General features: G+C 43.2%; 1 protein-coding gene across 27 annotated transcripts in view; it reads left to right on the forward strand.

Moving 5' to 3' along the window:
* GPHN (gephyrin) overlaps positions 1-24,278 on the forward strand; it is a 314,240-nt gene extending 289,962 nt beyond the window's left edge. For all 27 annotated transcript variants that reach the window (XM_056546198.1, XM_056546189.1, XM_056546185.1 and 24 more), the window contains 12 exons: positions 202-294; positions 462-517; positions 1,963-2,082; positions 4,509-4,567; positions 5,690-5,843; positions 6,532-6,653; positions 7,518-7,605; positions 9,791-9,864; positions 11,089-11,153; positions 17,834-17,937; positions 19,511-19,607; positions 23,180-24,278. In XM_056546198.1, the coding sequence (XP_056402173.1) occupies positions 202-294; positions 462-517; positions 1,963-2,082; positions 4,509-4,567; positions 5,690-5,843; positions 6,532-6,653; positions 7,518-7,605; positions 9,791-9,864; positions 11,089-11,153; positions 17,834-17,937; positions 19,511-19,607; positions 23,180-23,313 (1,166 nt within the window). In that variant the 3' untranslated portion in view covers positions 23,314-24,278. The remainder of the gene's footprint in view (positions 1-201; positions 295-461; positions 518-1,962; positions 2,083-4,508; positions 4,568-5,689; positions 5,844-6,531; positions 6,654-7,517; positions 7,606-9,790; positions 9,865-11,088; positions 11,154-17,833; positions 17,938-19,510; positions 19,608-23,179) is intronic.
* Positions 24,279-27,435: the final 3,157 nt, after the last annotated feature.

A 27,435-nucleotide genomic window follows, 5' to 3' on the forward strand; every position in this document is an offset into this window, starting at 1 on the left:
GCCAAATTCTTGGCTATCACCCTTTACAATCCTAAAGCTGAAATTATGTGGCGTGAAGCACTCCGTTATGCCTATTGCAAGACCTAAGGGGAGGGTGCAAAGTGCTCTGCCCCTAATACAATGTGCATGTTTTGCCCATAGTGTTCACTAAGACCTAGAGCTTCTAAGCCTTTGGTAATATTACTTGTACCTTTCCTTTAGATGGCATGGGCCGCGTCCTGGCTCAAGAAGTATACGCAAAGGACAACTTACCACCGTTTCCTGCATCGGTGAAGGATGGGTATGCAGTAAGAGGTAAAAGCTCACATTAGCAAAGTCAACATTTTTGTATTTTTGAGCTCCAAATCTTATTCCATATGAATGAAAATGTTATATAAGACATCAAACACCTTCGTCCTGACCTTTTATGTCGAGTCCTTTCTTTTGCTCAGCCTTTTATTTATCTGAACATTATTTTACAGCTGCGGATGGCCCTGGAGATCGTTTCATCATTGGCGAGTCTCAAGCCGGTGAACAGGTGAGAAGATCTGTATATTCATATGTCTGGTGCCTTTGTCATAAGCCAACCGGGCTTCACAAGACACCGCGAAAGATGGGATATAATGAGAACAGAGTTAAAGTAGTCCTTAAAGGAGAACTCCAGAATATAAAAAGTGTCCCCCATACTGCCGGCAGTAAAAAAAATAAAGATGTACATACCTTCTCCTGCTCCCCCGGGGCCTCCGGTAACCGGCTCCGGCCTCCGCCACGATCCTCTTCCTGGTTGCTGGTGGTCGGCGAGTCATACTGCACTCAGCCAATCACCGGCGGCAGTGAAGTCCCGACTCAGCCAGTGATAGGCTGAGCGGCAGTGTGAAAACGCTTCAGGACACAAAATTCTTCACTACACCGGCACCTGCTGCCGGGGCCGAAAACGTCACACTGCCGCTCAGCCTATTCCCGGCCGAGTCGGGACTTCACTGCGGCCGGTGATTGGCTGAGCGCAGTATGACTCGCCGACCACAAGCAACCAGGAAGAGGATCGCGGTGGAGACCGGAGACGATTACCGGAGGCCCCGGGGGAGCGGAGGAAGATATGTACATCTTTATTTTTTTACTGACGGCAGTAGGGGGGACAATTTTTATATTCTGGAGTTCTCCTTTAAAGTGGCACTCTAGTGAACAGCGACAGGCATCTTTCTTTGAAATTTGCAACCAGTAGTGGGCGGTATCAGACAAGGCATTTTGGTTACTGGGGTAGAAGCAGCACAACCGGACCTAACCTCCTTGATGCCATTATTAATACATATATATATATATATATATATATATATATAAAGTAGTGGGCAGTATCAGTTCATATATATATATATATATAGCCATAGGCAAGCTATATATATAAAATTAAGCAGCACTCTTTCAGGGGTGGAGTTTCTCCTAGACTAAAAAGAATGGGTGCATGCTAAAATAAGGGTAGGGTCCGCAAACAGTCCCCATAGAATACAAAAAAAAAGACTGTTCACATTATGATGGAATAAAACCTTTTTCAAGTTTTTTCACCTATTTTGGAGTGCTACATTCAACTTAATATATATATATTTTTTTTATAAATATATATATATTAATGTATGTATATATATATATATATATATATATATATATATATATATAGTAGCACTTAATACAAAAATGTACAGAAAATATGTAGGTCTCCCAAATCTGGTTGCAGCTTTTTTCTATATTTTTTAAAATATATATATTTATATATTATTTATCAGCAGCCTATGAATTTTACTTTCAGGGTAAGTCTAGACACGGTGTATTTGTTGGGGATTTGTATTACGTATTATGCACTATAATTCTGTCATTTTAAAGTGCAAGTATGCAGGGTCTCCAAATACCATCCACATGTACCAGAAGAAAAAAAAAATCTTCACGGAATTCAGAGCGTGCTGAGCCTTTTCCTTTTTTTTTTTTTTTTAGCCAACCCAGACGGTGATGCCAGGGCAAGTCATGAGGGTCACAACCGGTGCTCCGATTCCTTGTGGTGCAGATGCAGTGGTGCAAGTGGAAGACACCGAGCTGATCAGAGAATCAGACGATGTAAGTAACCAGACTACTAAACACATCTATGATTTCCTCCTTACACCGCTTCTGTCATAGGCGCCATCATCTGTACATGACCCCATGGTTACAGCAGCATGTAAGTGATGACAGCTTTAAAGGAACAGGCCATGTTGTATAAGCTTTGGTATAACTTGTATATAATTCCTTTAATTAAGCGTTTTCCAAATAGTGTGCCTCCAGTAGTTGCAGAACAACAACTCCCAACATGTCCGGACAGCCAAAGGCTGTCCGGGCATGCTGAGAGTTGTAGTTTTGCAACTGCTGGAGGCACATTGGTTGGGAAACACTGCTTTAACACCTTTCCCCTATAGCATTATTATTTTCCCCATGTTTGTTACTCCTAATAAGACCTATAACTTTCATTTTTTTCACATACAAATCCACATGAGGGCTTGTTTTTTGTGGGGCCAAGTGTACTTAAAAGGTACTGCAAAACATATAAAAAATATCTGTGGGCTGAAATAAAAAAAAAAATCCTGCAATTCTGTGAACCATAAACAAGAAAAAGTATTTGCGGGCTGAAATATTTAAAAATAAAATCCTGCCATTCCACAACTTTTGAGGGATTCAGTTTTTGCTCCGTTCACTGATATGTTATCTTAATAATGCAGGTCGGTAAGATTATAGAAACACCCAAATTATATATAAATTTTGTTATGTTTTACTACTTTAAATAATAATAATAATAATAAAAATGTAATGAAAAAAGAGAAAATAAAAGGATTTGAATTGCTATATTCTCACCCCTATAGTCTGACTTTTTTTTTTTTCTAAGAAGCTGTATTGGCTCGTTTTTTGCACCATTACCTGTAACTTTTTCTTGGTACCATTTTGGTGCTTACTTTCATGATTGCCTTTTATAAAAAAAAATTCTGGGATGTAATGTAACCAAAAATGAGTAATTTTTAAATGATCAATATAAAATCTTATCATTTAATATATTAGATGTTATATTTTAATAGTGCGGACATATCCGCATGAGACCATCCCAAAAATAATTTTTGTTTTGGAGTTTAGACTCTCTTGCTTGAAAAATGGGGGGGGGGGTGTCAGAAGAAATGTATTACTGTTTATATATATATATATATATATATATATATATATATATATATATATATATATTCATTTATTTATAACTAATTTAACTTTTTTTATTTATTTATTTTTATTTTTAGTCCTCCTAGGGGGCATTTATAAGCAATTGTTACCATATATATTCAAGTATAAGCCGAGTTCTTCAGCACGATTTTTCATGCTGAAAACGCCCCCCTCGGCTTATACTCGAGTGAACTCTCCGCCTGTCAATCCCTTCTCAGTGGTCTTCAACCTGCGGACCTCCAAATGTTGCAAAACCATCTGCTGTCCGGGCATGCTGGGAGTTGTAGTTTTGTAACACCTGGAGGTCCGCAGGTTGAAGACCACTGCGGCCTTCGTCATCATCCAGACCCCCCTTTAGTTTTCTACTCACCTCCCCTCGATGGGAAGGAAGGGTGAGCTGGTCCGGGCCATCTATGCTGCAGGGACCATCCGGTGGGGAGGGTTAGTCGTTCCGGGCTGTCCATCTTCAGCGGGAGGCTCTCTTCTATGCTCCAGGCCGGCCTAGTGACGTTGCCTTGACGACGACGCACAAGGATGTAAGTGCGCAGCAGACGTCCCTGCACATAAACGTCCCTGTGCGTCGTCGTCAAGGCAACGTCACTAGTCCGGGGCCGGGCCCGGAGCAGAGAAGAGGGCCTCCCGGTGAAAATGGACAGCCCGGAACGACTAACCCTCCCCACCGTATGGTCCCTGCAGCATAGATGGCCCGGACCAGCTCACCCTTCCTTCCCATCGAGGGGAGGTGAGTTGGAAAACTAAAGGGGGGTCTGGATGATGACGAAGGCCGCAGTGGTCTTCAACCTGCAGACCTCCAGATGTTTCAAAACTACATCTCCCAGCATGCCCGGACAGCCGATGGCTGTCCGGTCATGCTGGGAGTTGTAGTTTTGCAACATCTGGAGGTCCGCAGGTTGAAGACCACTGATGAAGGGATTGACAGGCGGTAATGATGAAGGGGGGAGGATGATGACGAGGGGAATGATGACAGGGTGATAATGACAGGGTAATGATGACGTGGGTGATGATGACGGGGGTGTTAATGATGGGGGTCTGGATGATGACATGGGGGGGGGATGATGTATTTCCCACCTTAGGCTTATAGTCGAGTCAATAACTTCCTGGGTTTTTGGGGTGAAATTAGGGGCCTCGGCTTATATTCGGGTCGGCTTATACTCGAGTATATACGGCAAGTTGTAAAATGAACTTTTGTTTTCCAAACTTTCTCCTTTATGTCACATGTTACATTTTTGCAATTTTTCGTGTTTCTTACATAACTTCTTACAACTGCAATTATCTTTTTACAGGGAACAGAAGAACTGGAAGTCCGTATATTGGTGCAAGCCCGTCCAGGCCAAGATATTAGGTGGGACAATTTTCTGTTTACTGCTTATTTATGTGATTAGCATATTAACCTCTTCACCACTCGCCTTGTAGACGCAGCCATTTTTCATGACTCCTATTATTTTTACATCCACAGACATATATGAGGTTAGTTTTTTGCAGGGTCAATTGTACTTTGTAACCACACCTTTCATTTGTTATAAAAATAAAAAAAATGTTTAAAAAAAAAAACACACAAAAATTCCATTTGGAAGCCTTTCGTGTTTTACGCAGTGCATTTTACGGTAAAGCTGACATGTTCTATTTATTCTGCAGATCAAGACAATTTTGTGTTTACTTTATTACTTTTAAAAAAAGCAAAACTTTTTTCTTCTACGAAATTCTATGAATTATTCATAAGATTTCCCTATTTTGACCCCTGTAACGTTTTTGTCTATAGGCCTGAGTATTCATGCCCACAGGATCTGTAGTTTTGTTTACAATGGGAGTCTTTAATCCCTTTTTTTAGTTTAATTAAATAAATGATGTTACCAAAAATCAACAATTCTGGCTTGCTGGTGATGGAGCCCTTTCTTATATGAAAAAAAAATAAGAAGAATTATCAATATTTTTATTTATTTGTTTTTAACCATTTTTAAGTCCCCATAGAGGACTTTTGGAAGCAGTCATTAGATTGCTTATAGTGATCAATGCAATGCTTTTTTAAATAATAATTGATCAGTTAAATCTGTTCTCCTGTCAATACACTTCTTTAATTCAGCGCAGCGATCGGTATTGATTGCGGCACTTATGGAGTTAAATGACTGACCTCAATGTGATTGCTGATGTCAGTCATTGCCGGTGAATGCCAGCTGCTGATAACAGCCATCACTCACCGACTATGAAGCAAACTCGGCTTCTGAGCTCAATTCATAACTACATGATGTTTTGTTTTCATCACAGGTTAAAGAGGATCTGCTGGCGTTCCTAAATGTCTGTTTTCTAAAATATTATACTTGTATTTCTTTGTATTTCTGAAACAATTGTGATACATCTTTTTGCAGTTCCTTTGTTATTGTTCCTGAAAATGTATTTGTAAATAAATAGTTTTCTTGTTTTACTCTTCCTATTTGTGTATAACATGTGCAATTTTTTCATTTTCTAGACCTATTGGCCATGACATCAAAAGAGGGGAGTGTGTACTGGCCAAAGGCACACACATGGGCCCCTCAGAAATCGGCCTGCTGGCGACTGTCGGAGTCACAGAAGTTGAAGTCCACAAGTTCCCAGTAGTTGCAGTTATGTCAACAGGAAATGAGGTTGGTATGAGAACAAATACCCCGGTATACAGTACATACAGGCATACGTATATATCTGACCTTGTCCTAACATAGCAATTACTACTTGAATTCAGAGCATACTGTGGCTTTTCCTTTTTTTTTTTTTTTTTCTTAGCCAACCCAGACGTCATGTGTACTTCCCCAAAATTTATCAAAGAGGTGCATGTTTTTCATAGTAGCTTAGTTGTAGAGACGTTTGTGTAGGGGATAAGATGTCAAGGCGCAGAGTTCCCCTCAAACTCATCTTTTAGTTAATTTTTACCTGTATTTACAGCGCATAATCCTCAGAGCACCAGTGTTAAAGGGGTACTCTGCTGCTCAGCGTTTGGAACAAACAGTTCCGAACGCTGGAGCCGGGAGCTCGTTACATCATAGCCCCGCCCACTCATGGCGTCACGCCCCCCCCCAATGCAAGTTTATGGGAGGGGGCGTGACAGCAGTCACGCCCCCTCCCATAGACTTGCATTGAGGGGGCGGGGCGTGATGTCACAAGGGGTCAGGGCTATGACGTCACACGCTCCCGGCTCCAGCGTTCGGAACAGTTTTGTCCAAACACTGAGCAGCGGAGTACCCCTTTAAGCTGATGCCAGATATGTGCCAAGTTGGCCTTTATGTTCACATAGCCCAGATTTTCTGTAAATTCATGTCTTTTTTTTTTTTCTTGCAGCTGTTAAATCCTGAAGACGATCTTATGCCAGGTAAAATTCGTGACAGCAATCGCTCTACTCTTCTAGCAACAATTCAGGAACACGGCTACCCGACCATCAACTTGGGTATTGTGGGAGACAAGTAAGTGCATGACATAATACCAGTCATCAATACAATTATAGGAAGGTGGTGATAAAGGTGTTGTCTGGACAGTTGAAGTTAAGAAAAAATATTATTAAAATTAATACTCATCAATGCACCCGCCACTGCCATTCTAATGCTTCCCAGAATCCCCAGCCAGTTTCTGTATTTATTTCCTGGTTCTTCTCAACAAGGACATGTGATCGCTGTATGAGATCACTGCCGTGGACAGTGATTGGCTGCAGAGATCACATGTCTGTATCAAGAGGAACCAGGTAGTACAGAGATCAGCAGGTGGACCCACGAAGCATCAGAACGGGAGTGGTGGTGGGGGATTGGTAAGGTGCCCACTACTACTTTTATGGCAATATTTGGATGCCACATAGAAAATAAATGGAGTGGTGGTCGTGCATATGTGGTGTGTTGCGTTCATTCAGGGCCACCGTTCCCATTCGTTCTTAGGATCAGGGATAGAAAGTAACTTACTGAAATTAGAATCCACTTTTAGGATTCAGTAATAGGCCTCATTCTGTTATTTACAAGGTCCCATTTGGGAACACTATCCGGAGTTTTACCTTTCAGTATCACATCTATGGTGATAATACCACTTTAAGAGATTCCTCCTACAGCCCATTAGATGCCATGTCTTCTCTAAGGCTTCAGCTTCATCTTTCTAAAACTGGTGTTTGTGACCCTTGAGCCCTTAGTCATATTTTACATAGTTCATCATTTATTGATTAATACTCAGCTTTCAGTAGCTTCCAGTTTGACATTGTTCTTAAGCTTTTTTGATGATTGTGTTGTCTTTATTAGTCATATAGAATAGGGGAGATCACTGACCTCTCATGTCTTCTTTACCTACAGCCCAGATGACTTATTAAATGCCTTAAATGAAGGTATCAGCCGTGCTGATGTTATAATCACTTCAGGAGGTGTATCCATGGGAGAGAAGGTAAGAACTGGGGACTTATTTGTTCCCCATGCTATATTGGATGTTTTACGCTTTATCTTAGCCTATTATTTTCTTTGCCTCTTGGGTACTCCAGTGCTCCAGCGTTCTGAACATTTTGTTCCGAACGCTCAGAGCCGGAGGCCGTGATCATGACATCACAGCCTTGCCCCTCATGATGTCATGCCACACCCCCCTCCATTCATGTATATGGAAGACATAGGTATGAATGGAGGAGGCGTGGCATGACCTCACGAGGGCGTGGCTGTGACGTCACGATCACTTCTGTAGGAACCCTGCGTTTTTTTAGAATGCCGAGTGATGCGGGAGATCGCAGGGGGTCCCAGCAGCAGGACTTCTGCGATCAGACATCCTATCCCTTATCCTTTGGCTAGGGAATAAAATATCTTGGGGCGGAGTACCCCTTTAACTAGATGGGAACATATGCTGTATAAGTGATATGACAGCTTGTATTTGTGACAGATAGAATAATACAGTCAAACTGTATTCCATGGTATTTATGCAAAATGGTCTTCTACTTTATCCTCAGTCCCTACAATAATTGTTTATGTAACACAGAAAATTATATTTCATTTGGTACAAATGCGTCCTTTTCCACCTATCAGACTCCTTTCCTACTCCCCTGCCCCCTTTTTCTTCCTAAACTCATTAATCACCCTGCAAAACTGTTAAAGTCTGTCTTGATATGGATGAACTCACTGAGGGATTCGTAGCTGCCAATAGAAGTTTGTAGTGTATAGTAGAAATCAGCTAGCACTACCTTTCCACTCAGTCCCTTAGCGACTCCTTCAGTGCACGGGTCCAGAACCTCCGGCTTACTGCTGAGAGGCAGACAGTGCTCTCTACCAAATACATACAGCCCATAAATCGTATAAGTGGAGGAAGACAGCGCAGAGGCACTCGATTCAGTCTGTAGGATTTATTCAGCACAGGTGAAATGTAGGGATCGACCGATTATCGGTTTGGCCGATATAATCACGATTTTGGACGTTATCGGTATTGGCAATTACCTTGCCGATAATCCGATAATGCCCCCCGTACCGCCCCCCACCGCACCGCATCTTCTGCGTGTGTGCAGTGTATGGAAAAATCATAGCAGCTAGTCTACGGCCACTAACTCAGGGACAACTCAAAATAAGAGATGGAGCCTACAGAGGAGAAAACTGGTGAAAATGCCATATACAAGTTATATAAGGGCCAGAAATAGTGCCGCTGTAATGAAGAAAACTGTGTCCTTGTAGCGGAATGTGACCCTCCGCACAGGGACACCCTTTTCTGCTTTACAGCCTGATCCCTCTCACTCCCTAATCCTAATCCTAACGCTTATTGCAAATCCTAACTCTTATCCCTAATCCTAACCCTTATCCCCAATCGTAACCCTTATCCCTAATCCTTACCCTTATCCCTAATCCTAACCCTTATTGCAAATCCTAACCCCTAATCCTTAATCCTAACCCCTAATCCTTAATCCTAACCCCTAATCCTTAATCCTAACCCCTAATTCTAACCCTTATCCCTAATCCTAACCCTTATCCCTAATCCTTAATTAGGGATAAGGGTTAGGATTTGCAATAAGGGTTAGGATTTGCAATAAGGGTTAGGATTAAGGATTAGGGGTTAGATTAGGGATAAGTGTTAGGATTTGCGATAAGGGTTAGGATTAGGGATAAGGGTTAGAATTAGAATTAATTCTAACCCTTATCCCTAATCCTAACCCTTATCGCAAATCCTAACCCTTATCCCTAATCCTAACCCTTATCCCTAATCCTTAATCCTAACCCCTAATCCTAACCCATATCCCTAATCCTAACCCTTATTGCAAATCCTAACACTTATCCCTAATCCTAACCCCTAATTCTAACCCTAATATTAACCCCTAATCCTAACCTTGACCCCGAATGCTAACCCCCAACCTTTAACCCCTATTCCTAACCCTAATCCTTAACCCCTAATCCTAACCCCCTAACAGCGATCAGATTTGAGAAAGACTGAGTGCGCTGAGCTCAGGTCACATTAGGCTACAAGGTCACAAATTTTTTCGCTTCACGCCCCTCATGTACACACAGGACAACTTTTCCCGTAAATGCCGATATGCTTTTTTTTGTGAGAGCAGAGAATGTATTGGAGGTTGAAATATGAAAAGTGACATTTCTCTCTCGTCCAACAGGATTACCTTAAGCAGGTGCTGGATATTGATCTCCATGCACAAATCCACTTTGGTCGAGTATTCATGAAGCCAGGGTAAGAATATAAAGAACCTCATCCTAATAATGTATTATAATAATTGCTGTTATGTTGGGGCCGATATAATGTTTACAGTCTAATAATACTGCTAGTGAACAATGCAAGTCATGTGAACTGAAAATAGCTAATCGGTTACCAGTGTCGGCCATTTTATCGATAGAGTACGTGGATAAATTCCAAAAAGAAGGACTTTCCATACAAGCGCTTCTCCTCCAAGGAATGATGCATGGCAGCCGTCCACAGTGTAAAATAAGGAACTTTATTTGCAACAATAGTTTCGAGCCCGGTACGGGCTCGAAACTATTGTTGCAAATAAAGTTCCTTATTTTACACTGTGGACCGCTGCCTTCCATCTTTCCTGGGAGGAGAAGCGCTTGTATGGAAAGTCCTTCTTTTTGGTATTTATCCATGTACTCTATTACACTGCATCCAGCTGACCTTAAAGGGGTATTCCAGGAAAAAACTTTTATATATATATATATATATATATATATATATATATATATATATATATATGAACTGGCTCCAGAAAGTTAAACAGATTTGTAAATTACTTCTATTAAAAAATCTTAATCCTTCCAGTAATTATCAGCTGCTGAAGTTGAGTTGTTATTTTCTTTCTGACAACAGTGCTCTCTGCTGACATCTCTGCTTGTCTCGGGAACTGCACAGAGTAGAAGAGGTTTGCTATGGGGATTTGTTTCTACTTTGGACAGTTCCCGAGACACGTGTCATCAGAGAGCACTTAGACAGAAAAGAACAACTCAACTTCAGCATCTGATAAGTACTGAAAGGATTAAAAAAAATTAATAGAAGTAATTTACAAATCTGTTCAACTTTCTTGAGCCAGTTGATATATATATATATATATATATATATATATATAAAAGTTTTTCTTGGATAATCCCTTTAAGGCATCTAGAAAGGACACCGATTACCACTGCGAGTCTACACCCCTTCTGAGGTGTTGTGCCCTGAGCACAACACTATCTGGTAAGGCTCTCAATTTTAGTGCACAATGCACTATTATCCTAAACCGCCTGCACTAGGAGCGCACCTTGTTTTTTCTTTTATATCTACTTGTTTTTTCTTTTATATCTATTTAGGCCATTTTAGCTATGGCTGGGTTTCTGTCCCCCTGTCACTTAATGTCCTTCCTATCACAGCGTTTTAGGAACTGGTACTGTCCTGGGCACTAACCGAATAAGCTTTGTCTTACAGCCTGCCTACCACCTTTGCCACCTTGGACATTGATGGTGTTAGAAAAATCATATTTGCACTCCCAGGTAAGCAGCTTTATTGGGAGCTACTCTACTTTATTACAGCTACTTTACAGCTGGAAGATCTTTTGGCACATCCGCTCTCTGATCTTCTCAATTGTAGAAAAGAAAGATGTCAGTACAGAATATTATAGCAGTGCCCCTGCCGCCGCCACCTTCTCGTCCCTCTGCATAAATAAAGGTTATAAAGGATACATTGCATTGGCAGGAGCGAGACGTCTAGTATCATACGTGCATTTTTTAGGCTATGAAAGTGTTTCTGAAATGTTCTTTCAAGGCTGAATGTGTGATGTCCCCAGGGGGAAAAAAAATTCCTCACATATGATTGCAAATATTGTCGCATTTAGAAAAATGAATTCTCCAGTTCAGCCAGTGCTTGGGTCAGATGGTCGCATGTTATGAAGGCAGATTAGTAGAGTTTGATGAGAACTGTCAGATCCAAGCCATTGTCTTTTTAACTAATTGGACCCATGAATGGACTGGTATTATGTTATATTATAAAATGACTATAGAACCAACAAGAACAGATTGTATATTGGATTGTATCTGTCATGCCCACACACTATATATATATATATATATATATATATATATATATATATATAAACATCATATATTAAAAGCATATTCTGGGTATACGTAAGGTCTTAAAGGAAATCTGTCACCAGTGTCACCTGCACTAACCTGTCAGTACAAACAGATGGTGCAGGTGACACTGATGACAACGGTACTTACCTAGTCCCAGTCCGTGACGGGGATCTTCGGTAATCTCCTCCGTTAGCTCCGCTCCGGGCACCCTGCTTGGGGCAGGGGCGGAGCTTACTGACATCACCGCTGCTGATCTCTCACAGCGGGACCCAGCAGGGAGCAGCAGCGGTGACATCACTAAGCTCCGCCCATGCCCCAAGCCGCTGCTGCTCTCTGCAGGGTATCGCAGCAGTTCTCTTTGTGCACTGAGTGATCTCTGTTCGACACTTCTCCTCCCTCTATCTCTATGGGAGAGCTTTAGATACATGGACAGGGCTGCCATCAGAAATTCCGGTGCCCCTTACACAACTCAAGGTCTGGGCCCCCCTCCTCCTCTCCCTGTGGTACACGCTGGATACAGTCATGGCCGTAAATGTTGGCACCCCTGAAATTGAAGTATTTCTCACAGAAAAGGATTGCATGTAACACATGTTTTGCTATACACATGTTTATTCCCTTTGTGTGTATTGGAACTAAACCAAAAAAGGGAGGAAAAAAAAGCAAATTGGACATAATGTCACCAAACTCCAAAAATGGACTGGACAAAATTATTGGTGCCCTAAACTTAATATTCGTTGCACACCCTTTGGAAAAAATAACTGAAATCAGTTGCTTCCTATAATCATTAATAAGCTTCTTACACCTCTCAGCCGGAATGTTGGACCACTCTTCCTTTGCAAACTGCTCCAGGTCTCTCTTATTGGAAGACGCCTTTTCCCAACAGCAATTTTAAGATCTCTCTACAGGTGTTCAACGGGATTTAAATCTGGACTCATTGCTGCCACTTCAGAACTCTCCAGCGCTTTGTTGCCATCCATTTCTGGGAGCTTTTTGAAGTATGTTTGGGGTCACTGTCCTGCTGGAAGACCCAAAATCTCGTACACAAACCCAGCTTTCTGACACTGGGCTGTACAGTGCGACCCAAAATCCATTAGTAATCCTCAGATTTCATGATGCCTTGCACACATTGAAGGCACCCAGTACCAGAGGTACCACCATATTTCACTGCAGGTGTTTCTTTGTAGGCCTCATTCCTTTTTCGGTAAACAGTAGAATGATGTGCTTTACCAAAATGCTCTATCTTGGTCTCATCTGTTCACAAGATGTTTTCCCAGAAGGATTTTGGCTTACTCAAGTTCATTTTGGCAAAATGTAGTCTTCTTTTATGTCTCTGTGTCAGCAGTGGGGTCCTCCTGGGTCTCCTCAATAGCGTTTCATTTCATTTAAATGTCGACGGATAGTTCGCACTGACACTGATGCTCCCTGAGCCTGCAGGACAACTTGAATATCTTTGGAACTTGTTTGGGGCTGCTTATCCACCATCTGGACTATCCTGCGTTGACACCTTTCATCAATTTTTCTCTTCCCCCCACGCCCAGGGAGATTATCTACAGTGCCATGGGTTGCAAATTTCTTGATAATGTTGTGCACTGTGGACAAAGGCAAATCTAGATCTCTGGAGATGGACTTGTAACCTTGAGATTGTTGATATTTTTCAACACTTTTGGTTCTCAAGTCCTCAGACAGTTCTCTTCTCTTCTTTTTGTTGTCCATGCTTAGTGTGGCACACATAGACACACAATGCAAAGACTAAGTGAACTTCTCTCCTTTCTATCTGCTTTCAGGTGTGATTTTTATATAGCCCACACCCGTAACTTACCCCAGGTGAGTTTAAAGGAGCATCACATGCTTGAAACAATCTTATATGTCCATAATTTTGAAAGGGTGCCAATAATTTTGTCCAGCCCATTTATGGAGTTTGGTGACATTATGTCCAATTAGCTTTTTTCCTCCCTTTTTTGGTTTAGTTCCAATACACACAAAGGGAATAAACGTGTGTATAGCAAAACATGTGTTACTGCAATCCTTTTCTGTGAGAAATACTTCATTTTCCTGAAACATTTAAGGGGTGCCAACATTTACGGCCATGACTGTATTATTATAGTATCGGGCTCAGAAACATAAAATAATACCTCCACTTCAGGGCAACATATCACTCCTGCAGTGACTAAATAATACCATCATACTGTAAGGAAATAAAACCACAATACACAGATCAGTATAACTGATAACACCACTATACAAGGGACAAATAATTGCACCACACCATCATCACTACCATTATCACTGATATATAGTTATTGGATAGAAACCAAAAACCGAGACCCCTCTAAGGGTAGGGTCACACACAGCGCATCCGCAGCATATTCAAACACGCTGCCGACAGTCACAGAGTGACTGCAGCGTGAGCTCCCTGCTGCGGCTGGATAGCTCTGTGTGTCAACCTGTGACTGCCAGCAGGAATCCCGCAGCTATGAGTGGACACACAGAGCTGCAGGGAATTCGCTCTCTGACTGCCGGCAGCGCATCCGCAACATCAAATACGCTGTGGATGCGCTTGTCAGTGGCCCTACCAATAAATTTACCATACAGAATATCACCAGCTGTACACAGGTGCTGCAGACCATATAAGTCATTACAGTCACATACTCACAGGGGGCATCTTGTTTGTTTGGAGTTGTTCACCTTTCTCTTTCTTCTCCATCTGTCTTGGGTCATTATGAAGGCGTCTCAAGATCATAACTCGTCTCCACCAAATATGCCAGACAAACATTTTAGGCTTCTCTTTACTACAGCAAAATCTTCACCTTTATACAACCCCCTATAGACAGGCCCTCTGTCTCCGTATAGTATTAGGCCCCCTTATATTGCTCCCATATGGCGTAAGGCTCTCTCACATTGCCTCCTGAGTAGCAGGCCCCCTCACATTACCCCCATAAAGTAGCAGGTCACCAACATTGCCAGCATAGAGTATTAGGCCCCAAACATTGCTCCTATAGGTTATTGGGCTTTCTTATGCTTCACCCATATTAATTAAGCCCTCTTACTTTGCCCCCATATTATTTAGGCCGTCTTACAGTGCCCACATAGTTCACCTTACAGTGCCCCCACAGATAAATTACCAGGTGAGTGGAAAGGGTTTATTAAACTGGTCAAGCGCAGTGAAACACGTTGCTTTGTTTTAATAAACCCTTTCTACTCACCTGACGTGTCCATCCCTGGTCAGTGCCACTGAAACCCACTGCCCCTTGGAAGTCTTCACCTGGTATTGCTCGTATGATTGTAGAGGCTGCAGACCGGGCTTAATACTCGCGCTGACCATTCTTGTGTGTGAGTTTACACAACCACCTTTGGTAAGAGTCCCTAAATTTACCTTTGAATTACACATTGTCGGTTTTATGCTATGGAGCGCTTTTCCGTCCTTTTATAGTTTCCCACAGATTATTATGCCCCCTTACTTTGGCCCCATAAATTATGTCCCCTTACATTGCCCCCATAGATTATTATGCCCCTTACGTTACCCCCCATAGAATATTATGCCCCCTTACATTACCCCCATAGACTGCAGCCATAGATTATGCCCCCTTAGACTGCAGCCATAGATTATGCCCCCTTAGACTGTAGCCATAGATTATGCCCCCTTAGACTGCAGCCATAGATTATGCCCCCTTAGACTGCAGCCATAAATTATGCCCCCTTAGACTGCAGCCATAGATTATGCCCCCTTAGACTGCAGCCATAGATTATGCCCCCTTAGACTGCAGCCATAGATTATGCCCCCTTAGACTGCAGCCATAGATTATGCCCCATTATTCTGCAGCCATAGATTATGCCCCCTTAGTCTGCAGCCATAGATTATGCCCCATTATTCTGCAGCCATAGATTATGCCCCCTTAGACTGCAGCCATAGATTATGCCCCCTTAGACTGCAGCCATAGATTATGCCCCCATAGACTGCAGCCATAGATTATGCCCCCTTAGACTGCAGCCATAGATTATGCCCCCTTAGACTGCAGCCATAGATTATGCCCCTTTAGACTGCAGCCATAGATTATGCCCCGTTAGACTGCAGGCATAGATTATGCCCCCTTAGTCTGCAGCCGTAGATTATGCCCCTTTAGACTGCAGCCATAGATTATGCCCCCTTAGACTGCAGCCATAGATTATGCCCCCTTAGACTGCAGCCATAGATTATGCCCCCTTAGACTGCAGCAATAGATTATGCCCCCTTAGACTGCAACCATAGATTATGCCCCCTTAGACTGCAGCCATTGATTATGCCCCCTTAGACTGCAGCCATAGATTATGCCCCCTTAGACTGCAGCCATAGATTATGCCCCCTTAGACTGCAGCCATAGATTATGCCCCCTTAGACTGCAGCCATAGATTATGCCCCTTTAGACTGCAGCCATAGATTATGCCCCGTTAGACTGCAGGCATAGATTATGCCCCCTTAGTCTGCAGCCGTAGATTATGCCCCTTTAGACTGCAGCCATAGATTATGCCCCCTTAGACTGCAGCCATAGATTATGCCCCCTTAGACTGCAGCAATAGATTATGCCCCCTTAGACTGCAACCATAGATTATGCCCCCTTAGACTGCAGCCATTGATTATGCCCCCTTAGACTGCAGCCATAGATTATGCCCCCTTAGACTGCAGCCATTGATTATGCCCCCTTAGACTGCAGCCATAGATTATGCCCCCTTAGACTCTAGCCATAGATTATGCCCCCTTAGACTGCAGCCATAGATTATGCCCCTTTAGACTGCAGCCATAGATTATGCCCCGTTAGACTGCAGCCATAGATTATGCCCCGTTAGACTGCAGCCATAGATTATGCCCCGTTAGACTGCAGCCATAGATTATGCCCCGTTAGACTGCAGCCATAGATTATGCCCCCTTAGACTGCAGCCATAGATTATGCCCCCTTAGACTGCAGCCATAGATTATGCCCCCTTAGACTGCAGCCATAGATTATGCCTCCTTAGATTGCCACCATTGATTATGCCCCCTTAGATTGCCACCATTGATTATGCCCCCTTAGATTGCCACCATAGAATAGAAAAATAAAATAAATAAATAAAAACATAAATAACACCACTCACCTCTCCTTCGTTCCCCCGCAGCTCCTGAAGTTCATCTTCTGTCTCCGCCTCCTGTGTAAACAGCGTCATTAGGAGCCCAGGCTAGAGTGACAGGACGTAGCCACTGGCTCCTTCCTGTCATGTGAGCCACCACCGCGCCAGTTCAACACTGTGTGAGTCTTAAAGGTACACTCATTGCTGACAGTTGCGGCTGCTCTTGAATTCGGGACAAGTGTCCCGGATCCCCTGGCGGCCTCCCCTTCACCTGCGACGGGGCCCGCAGTTGAAGGGTCCGGTTACCCCACTGCAGGGACAGTGCAACCACAGATCCTAGCATGGGAGTTACCGGCAGGGTGCAGCCATAGGGCTCCGGGCCCTTACTGGGGAACCGGCTGTACCCCCTGATGGCGGCCCAGTACATGAACGCTGTACCCCCGGCTCTCCCATAGAGTTGCATAGAGGAGGCGTGTCAGTATTTGCTGCGTGTGGTGGTCGGCACAGCTCCGTTCATTGGAAGATCCAGGGTGTTGTGCATGAGATCCCGGTGGTTGCCCCCCCCCCGTGATCAGACACTTATCCCCTTTAATAGATTTGGCGCATCTTGCTCTAGTGCACTTTGCATTAAGACCAGCGAATGAAATGAAATGCTGCCCGTAATACATTTCCACCTCACTGCTAAGCAAAATGAATACTAACGCCAGGCGATAATAAGTGAATTACTGATGTATATAACTCTGCCATATATTAGACTGTTTTACGACACTTATTAACCTGTGCAAGGGAATGCGTGGGATTCGCCCGTCTTGCTATGGTCATGAAGGGGTCGGCTTGAGAGAGCTCTTATTGATCAGAACAGGCCATGCACTTACAAGGTTAAAGGGAAAATCTATTTATACATCTTGCAGAATCAAAGATGGATTATGGATTAAATGCCAGAAATTGTTACATGTGATTTATCCTTTTTACCCCCTGCCAGGTCGTGATTAATGGTATTTACTTTCCATTCATTATAGGCAACCCTGTCTCAGCAGTAGTTACCTGTAATCTTTTTGTTGTACCAGCACTAAGAAAGATGCAGGGAATCCTGGATCCAAGACCTACAATCATCAAAGCCAGGGTATCTATACTGACTACTATGTTGTGTTGTACAGAGAGCAGATTTTGTTCTTTTTTTCCACCTTTTCATCTCCATTTATTGCAGTTGCCTTGTGTCCCATGCTTTTAAATCTTTCAGCATCTATTCAAGTGAACGGAACAATGCAGCAACCAAGCGCCGCTGCTAGAAATAGTAAAGCATTGAGAGTACAAACAAACATGCACCCTTGTACGAGCGCTGTGGCCCCTTAAAGGGGACTCTCCCCTAGACATCTTATCCCCTATCTAAAGGATAGGGGATAAGATGTCTGATCGTGGGGGTCGGCGGGACCTCCGTGATCTCCCTGCTGCACCCTACGTTCGTTTAGAGCGTTGGGTGCAGCGCCGGAGGCTCGAGACATCACAGCCACTCCCCCTCAATGCAAGTCTGTGGGAGGGGTCGTGACGGCCGTCACGCCACCTCCAATAGACTTGTATTGAGGGGACGTGACCGTGACATCACGAGCCTCCGCATCGCCAGTCATCCGGCACGGAGCGAAGTTCGCTCCGTGCACTGGATGTCTGGGGTGCCGCAGCCGAGATCACGGGGGTCCCCAGCGGCGGGACCCCCGCGATCAGACATCTTATCCCCTATCCTTTGGATAAGGGGATAAGATGGCTAGGGGTACCAACAGATGGCAACGGTACTCACCTTGTCCTGTTCCATGGCGGGGATTTTTGTTACTCTCTGTTAACTCCGCTCTGGGCACCCGGCTTGGGGCACGGGCGGAGCTTACTGACGTCACTGCTGCTGTTCTCTCACAGCGGGTGACATCACGAAGCTCTGCCTGTGCCCCAAGCCTGGTGCCCGGAGCCAACAGAGGAGATTAACAAAGATCCCCGCCACGGAACAGGACAAGGTGAGTACTGTTGTCATCAGTGCAGTGCCGGAGGCTCGTGACATCACGGCCACGCCCCTTCAATGCAAGTCATGCCCCCTCCCATAGACTTGCATTGAGAGGGAGCGTGGCCGTGACCTCATGAGCGGGGCGTGGCCGTGACATCACAAAACTCCACCCCACATCGCCAATCATCCGGCACGGAGCAAAATTTGCTCCGTGCATTGGATGTCTGGGTTGGGCAGCCGATATCACAGGGGTCCTCAGCGGCAGGACCCCCGAGTTGAGACATCTTATCCCCCATCCTTTGGATAGGGGATAAAATGTCTAGAGGCGGAGTACCCCTTTAATTTCTCTAGTTCGGGACAGGATAACCAATGTATTTATAGACTTAAAGGGGTTATCCAAGAATCAAAAAACAGGCCTAATTTCTTTCAAAAACTGCTCCCTGTCTGTCTCCACTTTGGGTGTGGTATTACAACTTGGCTCCATTCACTTCAATGGGACTGAGCTGCAGAACCACACCCAACCTGGAGACAGACAGGGAGCGGTCTTTGTCCTTTCTGAACAATCCCTTTTTTTTTTTTTAGGAGAGCTTTTCACCAAAAGAAGTACAATTTAGTTTTTCCCACTAGATAGTTCAAAAGGTGGACGGACAGGATCATAGGTGGACATGGTTGAATTATTTAGGAGAATACTTTATTTTTTGTGTTGCAGTTATCTTGTGATGTTAAGTTGGATCCTCGCCCAGAGTATCATCGCTGCATACTTACATGGCATCACCAAGAGCCACTGCCTTGGGCACAAAGTACAGGTCAGTATTGATGACATATAAACCTCTACATATTAGGCTGAAGGTTTTTATGATAACTTTGTCATAACCTTGACAATAAAATGATGACTGGAGCTAGAAGATCTTCCTGATATGTAAGGCAGTTTACAACCATTAAAGGGGTATTCCAGGCCAAAACTTTTTTTTATATATCAACTGGCTCCAAAAAGTTAAACAGATTTGTAAATTACTTCTATTAAAAAAATCTTAATCCTTCCAATAGTTATTAGCTTCTGAAGTTGAGTTGTTTGTTTCTGTCTAACTGCTTTCTGATGACTCACGTCCCGGGAGCTGTGCAGTTCCTATGGGGATATTCTCCTATCATGCACAGCTCCCGGGACGTGACATCATCATTGAGCAGTTAGACAGAAAACTTCAGAAGCTAATAACTATTGGAAGGATTAAGATTTTTTAATAGAAGTAATTTACAAATCTGTTTAACTTTCCGGAGCCAGTTGATATATAAATATATATATATATATATATATATATATATATATATATATAAAAAAAAAAGTTTTGCCTGGAATACCCCTTTAAATCCAAATACAGTGGTCCCTCAAGTTACAATATTAATTGGTTCTGGGACAACCATTTTATGTTGAAACCATCGTATGTTGAGACCAGAACTCTATGGAAACCTGGTAATTGGTTCTGAAGCCACCAAAATGTCATCCAAAAATAGGAAAAAATGAGAATTAAAGAAAAAGAAGTAGATAACTAATATAGATAAAGCAAATCCTTCCATATAAAAGTAATGAAGAGCTGCTGCGAGCTGTAAATCACTGTCTATTTCAGTGTTTCACAACCAGGGTGCCTCCAGCTGTTGCAAAACTACAACTCCCAGCATGCCCGGACAGCCAAAGACTGTCCAGGCATGCTGGGAGTTGTAGTTTTGCAACAGCTGGAGGCAACCTCTTTGGGAAACACTGGTCTATGTAGAGGACAGGAGCTTCTTCAGGGTCCTGTACAGAACACGCAATGTCCTAAAAAAAAGGAAATGGAGCCGCCCTCACCTGATGCCCAAAGGAGCAGCTAACCCTGGCACAGGTAAAGAGTACAGAACATGTAATACCTCCCTGTACTGTAGGGGGCGCTACCAGACACCAGTCACTGCATACACTTCAGTAATACAGGTAAAGAGTACAGAACATGTAATACCTCCCTGTACTGTAGGGGGCGCTACCAGACACCAGTCACTGCATACACTTCAGTAATACAGGTAAAGAGTACAGAACATGTAATACCTCCCTGTACTGAAGGGGGCGCTACCAGACACCAGTCAGTGCATACACTTCAGTAATACAGGTAAAGAGTACAGAACATGTAATACCTCCCTGTACTGTAGGGGGCGCTACCAGACACCAGTCACTGCATACACTTCAGTAAAACAGGTAAAGAGTACAGAACATGTAATACCTCCCTGTACTGAAGGGGGCGCTACCAGACACCAGTCAGTGCATACACTTCAGTAATACAGGTAAAGAGTACAGAACATGTAATACCTCCCTGTACTGTAGGGGGCGCTACCAGACACCAGTCAGTGCATGCACTTCAGTAATACAGGTAAAGAGTACAGAACATGTAATAACTCCCTGTACTGTAGGGGGTGCTACCAGACACCAGTCAGTGCATACACTTCAGTAATACAGGTAAAGAGTACAGAACATGTAATACCTCCCTGTACTGTCGGGGGCGTTACCAGACACCAGTCAGTGCATACACTTCAGTAATACAGGTAAAGAGTACAGAACATGTAATACCTCCCTGTACTGTAGGGGGCGCTACCAGACACTAGTCAGTGCATGCACTTTAGGAATACATGGGTTTTACCAGTGAAATATCCATTGACACATTTCGCAGATTCCATAGCATTGTATGTTGAGTCTGGTTTCAAGTTACAATGGTCCAGAAAAGACCATTGTATGTTGAAACTATTGTATGTTGAGGCCATTGTAAGTTGAGGGATCAGTGTATTAGGGTAGAGCCACACACAGAGGAAATCCATAGCATTTCCACAGCAAAAATCTCAATACTTTGCCTTTACTGAGGGTTTTAATTTCCCATAAAAAAAAAAACATGTAAAGCTTCCTGATAGACTTGTGTGGTATGAGATACTGTCTATATCGGTTTCTGGAATTTTCCACATCTTGTCCTGTGATTGGTTAGGTGAAGCCATCATGCCCAAATAAGATTCCCATTGTTATATAAAAGGATAGGAATATAATAAAATATCATAGCATGGTGAAAAGCATTTCTTTTGTCTGGATGTATTAGGAGGGCGGGTTGTCAGCATAGTCCACTCTGAAAAGGCAAAATTCCCTCTCAAAAAAATAAAAATGGTGGCATTAGAGAATACAACTTGTCCTGCAAAAACAAGCCCTCCTTCAGCTTCAGCTATGGATAATAAAATAATTATGGCCATTTTAATGAGGATGAAAAAAGGGCTTGGTCAACAAGGACCCAGCGGGTCTGGTCAGCCTGGAGAGAGGCCATCAATGTCTGATCGCCAGGGTGCTGGGTGTTGGCTGTTTGTAACCCTGCACTGCATCCATGGTTACAGGACGCGGTGCAGGGTAACAGGATGCAGTGCGGGGTTACAGGACGCGGTGCAGGGTAACAGGACGCGGTGCAGGGTTACAGGACGCGGTGCAGGGTTACAGGACGCGGTGCAGGGTTACAGGACGCGGTGCAGGGTTACAGGACGCGGTGCGGGGTTACAGGACGCGGTGCGGGGTTACAGAACACGGTGCGGGGTTACAGAACGCGGTGCAGGGTTACAGAACGCGGTGCGGGGTTACAGGAGGCGGTGCGGGGTTACAGGACGCGGTGCGGGGTTACAGGACACGGTGCAGGGTTACAGGACGGAGGAGGGGGGAGGGCAGAAGCAAAGAGGAGGGGGGAGGGCAGAAGGAAAGAGGAGGGGGGAGGGCAGAAGGAAAGAGGAGGAGGGAGGGCAGAAGGAAGGAGGAGGGGGGAGGGCAGAAGGAAGAAGTAGGGATGACAGAAGGAAGGAGGATGAAGGACAGAACAAAAGAGGAGGAGGGAGGGCAGAATGAAGTATCACTACTTACCACTGACGTCATACTTAAATACAATGCTGTAAATTTGGCCAAATATACATTGTATCAGACCTGCAGACATTCTCCGTGTGCAGGTTATTCCAATCCTTATAGCACCAGTATGCGGTAAAGATGTCCGTTTCTATTTGGATATTACTTAACCCATCAACCATATAGAGGTTCATTTGTGGTGCACAGTAGGAGCAGCCATATTATTCTGCACACAGAACACCTTTATCATGGCAGAGTCCTAGAAAGAAGGTTTTCACCAGTGTTCACCAACCTTCCGCTGTCAGGGCATAATGGGAGTTGTAATTTGTGCAACATATGGAGAGCAGCTATTGATCCGGGAACATTGGTTAAGACTGACTTCCAGATGAGTGAAGCTGCTTTTATTTCAGACCAATCCGGACACCAGTTGCCCCTTTCCATCTTGTCGTGTTGGTCATCGTGCTCACGTCTAAGATTTGTTTTCTCCCCCTTTGCGCACAGGTAATCAGATGAGCAGTCGCCTGATGAGTATGCGCAGTGCCAACGGACTGTTGATGCTACCTCCAAAGACAGAGCAGTATGTGGAACTTCACAAGGGAGAGGTGGTGGACGTCATGGTCATCGGACGGCTATGATGACAAACGCAAGAGAAGAAGAAGCATTGATGCATGTCCACATATCATTGACTGTATCCTGTAATATGCAACGGCACAGCTAGTTTTTATGATTTGGATAAAGTTGATCAGTGTAGTCAACATCTTGAACTAAATTTCCAAAATTGACTTTGAGGAGAAAAAAAAAAATTGAAAAAAATATATATATATATATCTTTTTTTTTTTTTCCAAAAAAAAAAACCTTAAAAAAAAAAAAACTTCTAAAAAAACAAAAAAAAAAAAAAACCTACTCTTATAAAACCTTATTCTGATTATATCAAGGCAACTTTTCCTTCATTGCAATTGCTTTGTGTGTTAAAATGCTAGGTCTAATAGCGGTAGCTTTTAGTAGACAGCAGTAGATGCCTGCAAAAGTTGTGTTTCTCTCATCCTTAAAGTACAAATACTTAAGCTCTTAATCAAGGCTGTCTGCTTACTTTATACTAGCTTAGATGACACTGCTGTTTCCCTTCTCAGTATGCTTCATAACCGCTTCACAAGAGAGCGCTGCTTGTTCTTTATCTTGTATAACGTGTTGATGTGCACAGTGCCAAAAGCTAAAGTGGTTGCGTCTGGATCGAAGACTCCCCCATCTTCTTAACAAGGAGGAGAGACGTCCCGGCAATCACTCCGCTCAGTACTATTGGGCAGTAACTGAATACCTTTTTTCTTTGAAAAAAACAAAAAAAAAACAAAAAAAAAAAAATTGCTTCCTTAAGTGCTGACAGCCTTTTTAACCAATACATTTAAAAAAAAAAAAATGTACAGAAAAAAAAAAATCAAAAACTGATCTTGTACAGATTACAGTGTACCAGCTTTCATGTGGAAAAAAAAGAAGCAAAGAAAATATTGAAGAACTCTGTACCATAACATTTTCTGTAATGATATCGAAACAAGATGAATTAAATCCTTGACCATTATTTAAAAAAAAAAAATAAAATCTGTTCTTTTGTCTTATGTTTTGTGAATAAAAAAAAAATAAATAATGAAAATGTCAAGTTAGAAAAGAAAAAGACATATTGCTAAATTTATAGCACAGATTTGTAAATTTTGAACCAAATTCTACATTAAAGGGGTTCTCCGGTGCTTACACATCTTTTCCCCTATCCAAAGGATAGGGGATAAGATGCCTGATCGTGGGAGTCCCGCCTCTGGGGACCCCCGGGATCTTGCACGTGGCACCCTGTTTGTAATCAGTCCCCAGAGTGTGTTCGCTCCGGGTCTGATTACAGATGACCACCGGGCCGGCGGCGTGTGACTTCACACTCCGACCCTCAATGCAAGCCTACGGGAGGGGGCGTGATGGCTATCACGCCCCCTCCCGTAGGCTTGCATTGAGGGTCGGAGCGTGACGTCACATGGGGGCGGAGGCATGACGTCACACGGCCCGGTGGTCTTCTGTAATCAGACCCGGAGCGTCCACGCTCCGGGGACTAATTATAAATGGGGTGCCGCGTGCAAGATTCCGGGGGTCCCCAGCGGCAGGACTCCCTCGATCAGGCATCTTATCCCCTATCCTTTGGATAGGGGATAAGATGTCTAAGCACCGGAGAACCCCTTTAAGTAGTTTTTTTTGTTTGTTTATTTATTTTTAAATGTTGCTTTTTGGTAAGTATTTTATTATGAATTTATCAATGAACTCCTCATGGGCGTTAAAGGGGTACTCGGCTGATCGGCGTTTGGAACAAACTGTTCCGAATGCTGGAGCCGGGAGCTTGTGATGTAATAGCCCCGCCCCCCTCATGATGTCACACCACGCCCCCTCAATGCAAGTCTATGGGAGGGGGCGTGACAGCCATCACGCCCCCTCCCATAGACTTGCATTGAGGGGGTGGGGTTATGATGTCACGAGCTCCCAGTGTCTGCCCCAGCTTTGAATATAGGATGCTGTTACACATGTTAGTTTTATATTAAAGGGATACTCGGCTGCTCAGCGTTTGGAACAAACTGTTCCGAACGCTGGAGTCGACACCGGGAGCTTGTGATGTCATAGCCCCCTGGTGATGTCACGCCCCACCCCCTCAATGCAAGTCTATGGGAAGGGGGTGTGACGGCTCCCATAGACTTGCATTGAGGGGGCGGGGCTATGATGTCACGAGCTCCCTATGTCAGCTCCAGCTTTCAGAAGTTTGTTCCAAACTCTGAGCAGCCAAGTACCCCTTAAAGGGGTACTCTGGTGGAAAACTTTTTTTTTTTTTTTTTAAATCAACTGACCACATCATTACCACAGCATATGTTTTCTATGGGGATTTTCTCCTACTCTGGACAGTTCTTAAAATGGACATAGATGTCAGCAGAGAGCACTGTGGTCATGATGTCAGCAGAGAGCTCTGTGTTCCAAAAAGAAAATAATTTCCTCTGTAGTATTCAGCAGATAAGTACTGGAAGGATTAAGATTTTTTTAATAGAAGTAATTTATAAATCTGTTTAACTTTCTGGCACCAGTTAATAAAAAAATAAAAAAAAAGTTTTCCACCAGAGTACCCCTTTAAATATAAAACTAACACGTGTAACAGCATCCTATATTCAAAGTATATATATATATATATATATATATATATATATATATATATATATATATACACACACACACACACACACACACACACATATATATATATATATATATATATCAAAATAAGGGATGCAATTGGTATCTGAATGAAAAAGACGGTTCTGCCTGGTGTAACTCAGTTCTTTATTGAGGCCATGTTTTCTTACCCTGAAATGAGTGGGGGCTCCTGATGGAGAGTGCGCTTGTTCTATTAGTTTTCCTTTTCTGAAATGAGTGGGGGCTCCTGATGGAGAGTGTGCTTGTTCTATTAGTTTTCCTTTTCTGAAATGAGTGGGGGCTCCTGATGGAGAGTGCGCTTGTTCTATTAGTTTTCCTTTTCTGAAATGAGTGGGGGCTCCTGATGGAGAGTGCGCTTGTTCTATTAGTTTTCCTTTTCTGAAATGAGTGGGGGCTCCTGATGGAGAGTGCGCTTGTTCTATTAGTTTTCCTTTTCTATAGTGAGCAAATATAAAGGTCAATTTTAGACCAGACCGGTGTGTGGATGTTGTGTGTCAAGATTTTTTTTTCTACGGTGCCACTTGAAAGGTTGGTGCATAAGAATGGTTGGGCTGGGGGAAAATGTGTGGCTTATTATTAGAAAACAAAGGTGGGTTATTAAATGAACATTCTCCCATTATGTCAAGTAAGTTACCACAAGGGTCAGTATTCTGTCCTCTTCTTTCTTCTATAATTATTAAAGTGGTTTTCTTGTGAAAGAAACAACCTGTGTATGGTGTGACGAAGTATAATAAAGCAGCTTACTAATATAATGTTATAAGCCCTGTGAGCTGAGCTGTCTGATGTGTAGCTGTGATGTCACATCACACTCTCTGAAGGCAGAGCCCCCATCTCTGCTCCCCCCCTCCCTTCCTGTCTGCTCAGGATAAGACAAGTGATGTTAGATTTTAAAGCAGCAGAAAGACTTTCTCAGATAAGACGGCAGTAAAACTGTTCTGACAGAATCTACTGTGACAGGGAAAGGCTGCCTTAAAATCTAATGAGCACTAATATGTGCTCCCCTTTTCACATTACTTGTCTTGTCCTGAGCAGTTAGGAGGGAAGAAGAGGACAGGAATGTAAGCTCAGCTTTCCGAGAATGTGACTGTGATGTAACAGCTACAGGGGAGAGAGCACAGCCAATAATAGGTTATCTGTACAGTACGGCTAATAGCATTATATTACTTATTTGCTTTATTATACTTTTTGACATAATTCGCAGGTTGTTTCTTTCACTGGACAACCCCTTTAATTACCTTGTAGAGTATTAACAGAATAGAATCTCAATGTGATGATACCAAGCTCTGTAAGGTATAAACAGGAGGATATTTATATTACAGAGGGGTTTGGGGAAGCTGGAGGCTTGGCAGGGAAATCGCAAATAAAGTTAATTGTTGATAAATGTAAAGTTTGGGGCCACAGAACAAATTTGCCAAAACAAACAATGATAGTATGGAGAATAGACTTGTTTGGCAATTTAGAAATTGCAAATCTTGAGGTTTCCTGATATAAAGGTTTAATCCAGGCCACATATGCGTGAACCTAGCCTTAA

This window comes from Hyla sarda, chromosome 11 (genome assembly GCF_029499605.1).
Source record: "Hyla sarda isolate aHylSar1 chromosome 11, aHylSar1.hap1, whole genome shotgun sequence".
Taxonomy (NCBI): domain Eukaryota; kingdom Metazoa; phylum Chordata; class Amphibia; order Anura; family Hylidae; genus Hyla; species Hyla sarda.